Source organism: Lycium barbarum, chromosome 4 (genome assembly GCF_019175385.1).
Source record: "Lycium barbarum isolate Lr01 chromosome 4, ASM1917538v2, whole genome shotgun sequence".
NCBI lineage: Eukaryota > Viridiplantae > Streptophyta > Magnoliopsida > Solanales > Solanaceae > Lycium > Lycium barbarum.
The window spans coordinates 26,028,806-26,039,960 of record NC_083340.1 but is presented as its reverse complement, the minus strand read 5'-3'; the positions used below and the strand labels follow the sequence as shown (position 1 = coordinate 26,039,960).

At 35.8% G+C, this 11,155-nt stretch overlaps 1 protein-coding gene across 3 annotated transcripts; it reads left to right on the top strand.

Annotated features, from left to right (window-relative positions):
- Positions 1–915: 915 nt before the first annotated feature.
- LOC132635640 (uncharacterized) lies at positions 916–7,834 on the top strand. Of its 3 annotated transcripts, none has more exons than XM_060352115.1 (7): positions 916–1,866; positions 2,893–3,022; positions 3,798–3,901; positions 4,102–4,212; positions 4,317–5,845; positions 6,395–7,061; positions 7,213–7,834. In XM_060352115.1, exons 2-7 carry the CDS (start codon positions 2,919–2,921, stop codon positions 7,677–7,679), a joined length of 2,982 nt encoding a protein of 993 aa, XP_060208098.1. In that variant the 5' UTR covers positions 916–1,866; positions 2,893–2,918; the 3' UTR covers positions 7,680–7,834. The 3 variants fall into 3 exon arrangements, with proteins under 3 accessions (XP_060208098.1, XP_060208097.1, XP_060208095.1); XM_060352114.1 differs by having other exon boundaries at positions 917–1,866; positions 2,902–3,022; positions 3,798–3,997; XM_060352112.1 differs by having other exon boundaries at positions 917–1,866; positions 3,798–3,997.
- Positions 7,835–11,155: the final 3,321 nt, after the last annotated feature.

Here is an 11,155-nt window from a genome sequence, read left to right as displayed (position 1 = left end):
GAAACTTCTGCGAGCAATCCCTATGGAGCTCAGAATCTTACAATTATTGTTGCAAGAACAGAGAAATAAAAAAATAAAAAAAAAAAGATAAGTAAAAAAAACAAAAAGAGGCAAATAAAGTTGTTAACAGTCTATGATTACTTCTATACCATCTGTAGACACTTCAATTTGATTCGGTTTTGTTTTGAAATAATTTAAATTTTAAAATTCTTATATAGAACCAAAAAACCACGGTTTGACCCATAAAATTTAATTTATTCTTATCTACTGAAAACTGATTATATATGCTGTGTGATCCATCAATAGTTATATTGTTTTTGTTTTGCTCCTATATCATTATTTTTAAAATCTTAATTCACTCTTAACCTAGGTCATAATTCACATCCTCTTATTGTTTAAAGATATAGCCAACCACAACATTGGTTGAGCCAAAAAAGTTGGAATTAGTTATGAAATTTGTCGGTCATTTGTCCCTAAGTAGCCTATACCTAACAATTTTTTTTGATAATTTATTTGAAATTCATCGTTAAATAGGATTAGTAGCGAATTTTTAGTGTTTAGCTGTCTGTCGCTAATTCATATCTTTTTATGGATTTTACTTATGAAAAAAAAGTGGGAAGTATCCATTACGAAAATGCCATTTGTATAATTAGTGATGTATAGATTAAAAAAAAAAAAGGTCAAAATATCATAATTCCCCTTACACTCTTCGACTTCATACAGTTGTAAAGTTTTACAAGTTTTTTCTATATAATTCACGCCATATGTAGCAAATATACAAAGCATAGATAGAGGGGCTATGCCTAAAACAACCTATGTCAAAAGGACTGCGCAACAAGTAGGAAACAGGAGAACTTCTGTGGACATCCTGCGCAGGGTAAAGTTTTACAATTACTATTGCAAAAAATAAGAAAAAAAAAGTGTCATAGGAGCTAAGCAATATAATCCTGAAAAGACATTATAAGAAAAGAAGTAAATAAATAAAGAAAAGAAAAGAACAAGTTATGATAAAATAAATGAGAAACCATAAATGACAGAAAGGTTCGATTCTAATAACCATAACAATTTTATTAGTTTCTTCATTTTCAAGAGGACCCCACTTTTTTTTTTTTTTACTTTTCTCTTTCAGTATAACCGTTTTATTATTTTTCTTTTTCCGGTTGTGGACTCTTTAGATTTACCTGCCCATTCCGTTTTCCGTTTTATTATTACCAAATATTTAGGGTTTTTATTCCTCGATTTCTCCTCCAAACAACATGCCACGTTGCTCACACAGCACGTGCCGATCTTGCTTTGGGACAAAGGCAGTGACAGTTAGAACCCCCACTCGCACCTGGCTCGTGAAAGCCACCCGCTCAACTCTTGTTTGATTAGGGTTTTTGGAAAGTGAGTAAGCATCCCACCAGACACGCTGACGTGTCGTTCCCTTATTGGATGGTGATTTTCTCTGTGGTCTTCTTGCAAATGTTAGAATAGAGAGATACACGTAATAATGTGAAAAGATTACAGAGATATACTAGACTTTAAAACCTCAGCACCTCACTCCTCCTATATAAACCTCTAATTTGGGCCTTTAATTTTATAATATTATTTCATTTCTTTAATGTGTTAAGAGTCTTTTATTTTCTCTCTCATTTGTCTGAGTGTTTCGTACAGACACTCTCTCTCTCTCTCTCTAGAATTTCAAGGTTTTCTCTTTGTTTTGCCTTCGGACAGCTTTGATTCGATCCAAGATTCATTTCTGGGCGTCTTTAGTTCTTAGTTTTCTGTCGAAAGGTTGTGTTTTTTTTTTTTCAGCTGTGGAGAATTTTTTGTCGGTCGAAAAGTGGGTGTTGTTATGATCTGAGGTCTCGATTCAAGTAAAAGGTACATTTTCTGATTATCTTTTTCAGCTGGGTTTTTATTTACTTTTTGTTTTTGTTGGTTTCTTTACCAATTGATTATTTTTTATGACTTTTCTTGAAATGAAATGATTTACTGTACGTTTTGGTGGTGTCATTTGTTTTTTGTTTCTCTTTTGTTCTGGTTGGTTTATTTATTTTTCCTCTACTTCCTATCTGGTTTTGTTTTACTTATCGTTTTACTGTGGTTCTGGTTATAGCTTTGATTTTTTTTCTGTAGGTTTTATCCTTCGGGTATATCGAAATCATTGGCGACACGTAAAACCCTAATTTGGCTTTTGGATTTTTTATGGATGACTTTTGCTTAGATATGATATGAATTTAGCTAGTCTTGATTGTGTTATAGCGATTTTATGTGAATCTTGAAACTTTTGATAGAGCTTTGTATTTTTTACCTTTTCAGTTTTAGTGAATTTGGTTAGAAAACCCTAAATGAGCTTGAAATTTATTTGTTGCGTTATATGGTTTCATTTTAAGGTTCATTGATATTGTTCAGGCATTTTTTTTATTGTAACGCGTGATGATTGAATGATGGGTTGATGAAAAGAACTAATTTTCCGTCCATTGAGAATTAGGTTTTCTAGCATTTATTCCATTAAAGGCTTTCACACTCATTCACTAAATGGAGTGTATTAGTGTGTTCATCATGTTATTACTATTGCAATTAATGTATTTGATTATATCATGGAACTACATGACATAACTTTGAATTATTAGTGTGCACATATACAAACGCGTGTAGATCTGTATATATCTTCGATGCAAATTATATTTATTCGTGTATACCAATTATTTTTATCTTCAATTCGATATGTTCAAGGTTTGATTTGATGCAAATAATATTTACCAATTATTCTTATCTTCGATATGTTTGAGTTTTGATTCAATACAAATAATATTTATTCATGTATACCATTTATTTTTATCTTCGAATTACTTATCGTTTCTCCAACTTTATGATTGGAATTTCATTTTGTGGTGGTGAACTCAGCATTTGTAGTTCTTCTCCTTTTTCACATGGAGAATAGCGCCACGTCGGTACGAACTGGAGCGATATCGATAGGTCTTAATCTTCCAATGCCGGTGAAGGAGAAAGGAGATTGTCAGCATTTTTGTCTACGGTTAGTTCCAATCTGTACTTTTGTTATCTAATGTACTAATACTTACTGAAGTTTTTGGTTTTATCTTTTTCCTTTTTCACTCCTTCGGTTGACTTAATTAAGTGATTTAAAATCAATCTTTGTATTAACAGGACATAATTCGCATGAAATTATATATAGTGCCTATAGATTTTTCCGTTTGCTGTCTCACTTACAGTATTAATTCCAAGATGTGTATGCATTAACTACCTTTGGATGATATTTTAATTGATCGAACTACTGTGAATCAAATGATGCATTTGCATTTTCCTCTTTCAAATTCTTTGTCTGAGATAATGTTATATTTGATTTGGAAGTTTACTTAGCCTTCTCTTGAAGCTAGAGTCAGAGGCGGATCCAAGATTTAAGTTCTATGGGTTCTTTGAGGTTCTTAGCATTAAACCCTTTATATTTATAAAGTTAATGGGTTCATACTGTTGCAATTTTAGTGTATTTTGCATATAAATATGTGCTCTGCGTTGAAAATACTGAGTTCAGATGAATCCGTTGTTGCTGTATGTTGTCTTCGGCACTAGCTGAAGTAAGGAAGTTCTCTTCTTTTTTTCTTTCTTCCATGCATCGCTATTCATGTCCAGATAACAGATTAGGGTCTGAATCTGCTCTCCTCCATTACATCAGACACTGAAATTATCCAATCTATGTATATATATATTGTCGAGTAGCTAGACAAATAGTATTTTCTCCATGGCTTTAAGATTCTTTAATATATTTGTTGGTCGTTTTCTTTGTGACACAGTCAATATGTTGCTGAGATGAAAAAGAAGGACATGCAAATTTGTTCACCTTTTGGATCAAGCAGTAAGCCCGAGGAGAAACTTCCTCCTCTAGATACTAGTGACGGTGAGTTCATCTCGTCGTTGAAACGCAACAAAATGATATGCAATGTGGTTGGAGCTGAGACTGTAAAAGCTGGTATAGATGAGACTGTAAAAGCTGGTATATTCTTTATAAAATACTTTCTAGTGTATGAGACATAGTGCTACTTCGTTCAGTTTCAACTTGAAGTACAATTTTTTTTCTGTTCCTAATTAACTCTTCAGGTGGTGGAACTGGATCTGAAGGTGTTAGAATAGAGAAGATTGGCGATCCAGCTACCGAGGTGATAGCATCTAAGCAATGTTCAGCTCGAGAAATAGAACCTAAGAGCCCAGGTAATTTAAGAGTATTGTTAGGACATTTGTCAGTACAATCTTTAGATTTTGCACTTGTTCATTGCGGGTAGAATTGACAATAATGCTTTTGGTTTTGAAAACAGTTGCTAATCCGTCGAACAGCAGTACAAAGATTGCAGTTACCGAGCCAATTCCCTCAAATGATGGAAATGACAAAGCAGCTCTTCATGACAGTAGAGATAGTGAAATTGATCCAGAGAAAGAAAAAAGCTCTCGAAATGGACAGAGATCTACTTCAAACACTTCAGATCAAATAGTTCTTGGTGGCAGCAAAGAAAAGGCTCTTAATATGAGAAATGTCAAGTTATGTAGATCACCTTCTCTTGGATCGAGAAAAGGAACTGAAAAAACTCCAAAAATGCGGTTGCTGACTGACTTGTTAAGTGAAAAAGTCAATTTGGAGACGAGTCATGCCAATGCAGAACGATTTTCAGCGAATACCATTTCCCTGGTGCCTTCTGAGACAGTTGCTCAACCTAAGGATAACGTGTCTGTTCTTGAAAATGTAGGCAAAGGTATCAAGATTTCTCGGAAGAAAAGGAATATGTCTCAAGAAGACGCCTCCAAGTTAGGGATGAACCTAGACGGTAAGATGGCTAAAAGAATGAAGGCGTTAAATCAAAATCAAAATGCTGAGAGGAGTCCCATGGAAATTAAAGTTACTGATTCACGTTCAGGAGAGAATGGATCTGATAGAGAACGTCTACAGAGTGGTAGCAGAAGTGTGAAGAATAAGCATATAAGTGACAAGGATTCTGGAGTAAGTAGAAAGAAACATAAGCAGGCTCAAGTTGTCGGTGGATATTCTCATCAAATGCCCTTGGAAGGGAAAGACAGTACTGGTATTGTCACTAGTGGATACGGTGCTAATATTCTCTTTCAATTGTCACATGCTTCCCCAAGTACTGGGAAAGTTGAATGTCGTTTGAGGAATAACAATGAATTATTGCAGGGAAAAGAAAGAGATTTTGGTTTGAGCTTGAACAGTAACAAGCTACTCGAAGTTAGACATGCCTCTTCTCATATGAATGTGGTACCAGATAAGAATTTGAGAAGAGACGGTTTATCAAAAGGGAAAAATGTTGTACAACTGCCGATTGGTATGGGAATGGTGACTCCTCAGCCAGAAAAGGAGTTATCTATTATAGGGAAGTTAGACCGGTCATTAAATAGCTTCAGGGATGCTCAGAAACATGTTAAAAATGATACAATCCAAAGCAAAAACACAACAAATTGGCCATTGGTTCTACAAAAGGGCAATAAGAGCTGTGATCTTTTCAGGTCAAATGTGTCTGAATGTGTACCAAGTCAATCTTCAAGGAAAGGAGTGAATTCTCTCGTACCAAATGTGTTTGAGCCAGGGAAATCTTTGAGGAAAGCAGCGAAATCCCTTTTTAGACGGCCACATGTGTCTGAAACAGATCAATCTCTGAGGAAAGGAGTTAAACCTCTTGTGAGAAAGACAAATGTTCCTGAAACACGTCAAACTTCGAGGAAAGGAATGATTTTTGATCTCAACCAAGGAATTTCTCAAACACCACCGATGTGGCAAGAGATTCAGAGCTCTTCAGATCTGCTTCAACGGGGAAATCTTCAAGTTCAAAAGCCAACGGTACTGGCCTTTTCTTGTCTTTGTATTATCTTTGAGAATTTCAACTTTTGCTAAAAATATTCACATATTTTTGTATCTTTTACTATTGAGGTTGAAGGATGCTTACCATTAGCAAATTGCTTAAAATGAATCCTAGAGATATTGGCTTTATTTGGTTTACTCAGACTAAAGGTAAAGTTGATAGCGCTTGTAGTTCTCTATTGTAGTTCTTGCCTGCTAATAATTGGACATTGCCTTGAAACAATTAGCAAAAGCATGGTAAATTGTTATAATTGCTGTTACCTAACACTAATTGCCTAATATCCATGGTTTCTATAATGTGCAAAAGGTAAACTTTCCCTCAAATTTGTTCTTGTAATGCTACAACAGTGATGGTGTGGATATGCATTTTTTTTTCCTGAGTTTACTTGGCTTGTGTTTTATATATTTGCTACTTCTCAATTAATAGATATCACTGGGCTCAAGTGGAGTTCAATGAGGAATATCTCACTTTTGGTTCAACTTTTGTGTTCTATTAAGTGCCTAAATAATCTATGAATTTACTTACAGGAAACGGCCAGGAATCAGTATGCAAGGAGTCATCCCCAGACCCAAAGTAATTTGACGATCGAAAGAAATAGAAATGGAGGACTTAGATGGTTACATCCTGGATCAACTAGCTTCTATCCAGTTCATGCAAATGTAAATGCTGATGTTGGAGCTCTCAGAGGAAACGTTCTCCACTTATCTAATGTTAAAGCGAATAGTACTGAGATGGCGCATGTTCAGGAGATGCAGTTCAAACTATTCGGCGCTTCAACACAAATTCAGCAGAGACCATCAAACGCAGTGCAAGTTTCTGCTCCTGTCCCCGCCAAATGGGGGTTGCAGCATGGCGAAGGACCAAAACCTGTATGGTTTCCTACTGGACAGAACATATCATTTGGACATGATAATCCCAAAACGGTTCTCGAACAACCTTCTGGCTCAGTTCAGAAGGGTCGGACCATTAGTGATATAAAGACTAAGGAATCGCATTGTTCAAACAAGACCGGAAACCCAGGTGTGGGGCCTTCAAACTTCAAACAGAGACCTTTCTCTCCCTGCATCAACCACCCACCGATTCAAAGTATCCTCTTCAATGGATCGTTTTTGTCATATAATAAATCCTCTAGTGTTCATATGAGTGGTTATGCTGCAGGTCAGAGCTCCCAACAGCCTATTCCTTACTTTAATGGTAAGTTGAATTCCCCACAAATCCATACGATTGATCTTTTTTTTTTCTTACTCATATGATATTGATCTCTTTTTTTTTCTTAGTCATATGATTGATCCATTTACTGTGTTACACAAATGAATGATATTCTAAAAGGCTGTTGATTTTACAGCTCAAGAATCTCTTCAACCTCAAGTACAAGAGGAAAAAAGGAAGTGTCGTGCACCCGCACGACTCGGCGGAACAAACTTGTCGCAGTCAAGAGGCCTCCTGCGCACCATTAGAGTTCCCGAGTCAAGAGGAATTTTCGGTGCATCATGTTCTAAAGTTGTTCCGCTACAGGATGATAATGCTTACAAATCATTGAACGCAGAGGGCTGTAGTACTCGTGTAGCTGTACTGCCTGTTAGCAGAATTCCTGAAAAGGCAGAAAAGGATCCTCCTTGCCTTTTCAATCAAAATCCTGCTGACATTGCCCATGCCGATGATGAAACGTACATGAGAACTGTTACGGATCAACGAGTTCGTGACAAGAGTGAGTTGAAAGAGAAAACTGGACATGCACATTTGGATGGGCGGAAGCGGCAAAGGAGAAAAGAAAGACCAGGGAGAATGCCGCTAGCATGCCGTGCATCCTAAATGCAATCTTTGTCTTATGTTGTATTTATTATTGTGAAAACCAATGTTGTAATAATTTTCTTGATATGTTTTGAACATTTTGAGCAGAAAGTTTATGAAACAAATTAGCTTTGACCTTCATTTTTTATTTTCTTGTATACATACTGATTCTTTTATTTTAGTCTTCACTAGCCTGTTTATTTTCTCAACAGGAATGAGGTGACCAGATATCAGGATTTCTGGTTATATCTCATGTTTGTTAGTTTGTTATATTCTCAACAGGAATGAGGTGACCATTTAAACTTCTCCAGTTAGTGAGAATTTTACAGGCTACTGTTTTGGTGCAAAAGGCTCTGTTTCCTAAAACATGAACTCAATTTGGGATATCAGAAATTTCAATGTCCTTTTTTCTATTTTTTTTTTCATAACCTAAAATCAATTTGAGTACCCGGAAAAACATGAATTTGAATCCTTATATAATTTTCCAAATTTTCTTAAATTATTGCTTCACTCATCAAGTATTTAATTAAGTACAATATTTTTTTCCAAATGAATATTTAATTATGTTGTTTCTCAAGACAAAGATGGTGACCAACTTTAGATTGTAACTTCGTGAATTATCTTATCCCTAAATATGGTCTAACTATAGAAATTGCAAACTCTGTTTGGATGATTGTTTCCCGTGGTTCATTAATGTTACACCCCGCACTTTCAGAGCATGAGCATGACATGTGCATCATCGTAGTAACGAAGTATTAGAGATGTCCCATGATGTTTTGAAAGGTACAAGTCGTGGAAAGTATGTAACAATGAAGTAAATGATGATTATGATCTCGTAAGTCGTAATCGGGAAAGACTATTTTGAAATACGAGAACATGTCCATTACCATGTATAATAAATGATAAATATCATGTATGAAGAGTTTCGGAAGGTTTCAAGATCAAGCAAATTGAAGAAAATAAGTTTGACGAGAATTTAAGAAATGTTGACAGGATTTTGGGCAGATTTTTAGTCAACTTTTGAGGGGTATATCTCCATGTATATTTGGAGTTTTAAGGTGAAACAAAAGCCTAAAATGAAGTTCGGCGAGTCTAGTTTCTAATGCAACAAACCGCTCGTCGATAGGACATTGGAGTAGAGAATTATAGACGTTAAAAACTGAGCTGTCGACGCAGAAACAGGACTGCTACAGTACTGTAGCTACAGTGACGCCGCCTCAGCTCTTATAAAAGGGGAAAACCCTAATTTTTTTCATCCAAAATTGTCCAAAATGTTCCAGAATTTTCAGCACACAAAAGGGTCTCTTACATCACATAAAATTGAAGATTTTGAGCAAAATTTCAAGCTACGAAATACCAATAGAAGTCCGGGCAACGCGTAGACGCGATTATAATTTCGTTTGGTGTTGGAGTTGGCTTGGGAACAAGTAAATGTTGAATATTTTAATAAAAAATAAGGTATGAATTGTTGAATCTCTTTCTCTATCAATATGAATTAAGGAATAATTTCAAGAATAGAGGTTATGGTGTGTTGTGTTGATGTTGTTGATTTATGGATTGAGGGTTGAAGAGAATTTTGGGTGAAAATACTTATATTTATCTTGTAGGATGTTGAGGATGTTGTTAGTATTAATTTCGGCTTCTTTACGGAAATAAACTTATTAAATAGTCGTATCACAAGTTGGTTAGTTGAGAAATTTAGAAAAACATCGTGTGGGATGTTTTAGGAGATATATTGGCATGGATAATGGTATTGATGATGTTGGTATTGTTGTTGTTCATTGGTTGTTGATATTATGATTTCGGTCTAGGCATATAAACAGGGGAGATGCTGCCCGAATTTCGACAGAATCTAAAAGGATTTTAATTAAAGTTTTTTGACGAGCATGATGACGAGCCTAACAATGGTATGAATGGTTGTATATGTAGATTACGAGGCTACTAATAATCGTAAGTGAATTGCAAGACAGGAAGTAAGTTGGAAGTCGAGAAATTATCTTCCAGGTATGTTAAGGCTAGTCTCCTTCTTTCTAAAGGCATGATCCTTTCGTTATAAATCTTTGTATCGTACTCATAATATCATTGGTTCCGCAAATGCTAGAATTCCACGAATTTCGTGATCCTTCTAATCTTATTGAGCTTCTAAAGGCATGATTCCGATACTATGACTTCATAAAGGTTTCCATATCTTCCTCGTTTTCAAAAGTTAAATGTTTACGACTCCAAGGCATAATTCCTTTCCTAATAATTCATAGCTGTTTTTCCCAAAATGTCGTATTTTCCGAATCAGAGATTTATGATTCTGTAAGCTCTTATGATAACCGCGATGAACATGTTTTTATGATGATAATGATGATGTAAAAAATGAGGATATTTTCTATGATGATTATGATGATGATGATTTTATGGCTAAAAGTCTCAATTTATGAGATCAATGCTTTTATGAGATGATTTTATTCATAGAGATTTCCATGTACATGAGCTTTAAATTATTATGATGACTATGATGGGAAAGATTTTATGTTCAAAGGTTCCAAGTTTATGATTTCAATGAAGATACGAGAATATTGAGCTATCTTTTGACCTTTCTTAATTTTATTCATTGTTGTTGGTCTCACCTTATAATAATTTTCCTTCAAGGTGAGACAAAGCGACGATGATTATTCCATAATATAATCGGAGGTGACCGACCTTACGTCACTCCGATGTACTCATAGCTTTTATTTGGCTCTCATGCATGCTTTATATATTTATGTATATATTTTCTCACACCGCGCTGCGCTATAGTCGACTGGGCAGGCACGTAGATGTGCACACCACTGCAGTGGGCATGTTATGATATTGCCCCGGCCGCGGGAGGCCCGGACGCGGGCTAATGATGATAACACCGAGCCTTGATGGCCGGGCATGATATTATATATATGACACCGAGCCTTGATGGCCGGGCATGATATTATATATATGACACCGCGCCTTAATGACCGGGCATGTTACTATGTATATGTATAAAAATGTTTTTTTAAAAGGCTAAGCATGCATGACATCCGCCCTACGAGGCATTCAGATGTACAGGTTATCTTTCTCATTCCTTGTTATTTTTCATATCTATGTTATGTTGTTACTCATGCCTTACATGCTCAGTACATTATTCGTACTGATGCCCCTTTTTGTGGGCGCTGTGTTTCATGCCACGCAGGTTGATACGCTCAAATTACACCTATTAATGGTATAACGCGGACGTTGTCAAATATAGTAACCCAACGAGGTTGGGGTCGAATCCCACAGGGAATATGGTGTAAAAAGGTTACTAAAATCGTAGATGCTAGGTTCTAGGTCTAATGTCTTAATCCAAAAATTTGTGTAAAAGTTGGTTGTTTCTATGACTAATTGCTAAAATATTGCTTTGGTGGAAATTTATGGTAAAAGAAACTAAGGTTGTGTTCCCGCTAGATAGGGTGTATGATCATGGGTGTCACGACCCGACTAGGGCCGCGACG

What these genes read in the sequence shown, in the direction of transcription:
- LOC132635640 (XM_060352114.1), top strand. Translation starts at nt 2,919, where the DNA reads ATGGAGAATAGCGCCACGTCGGTACGAACTGGAGCGATATCGATAGGT. An exon ending in AATAGAACCTAAGAGCCCAG is followed by an intron (nt 4,213 to 4,316) that starts GTAATTTAAGAG and finishes TTTTGAAAACAG; the next exon opens with TTGCTAATCCGTCGAACAGC. An exon ending in TTCAAGTTCAAAAGCCAACG is followed by an intron (nt 5,846 to 6,394) that starts GTACTGGCCTTT and finishes ATTTACTTACAG; the next exon opens with GAAACGGCCAGGAATCAGTA.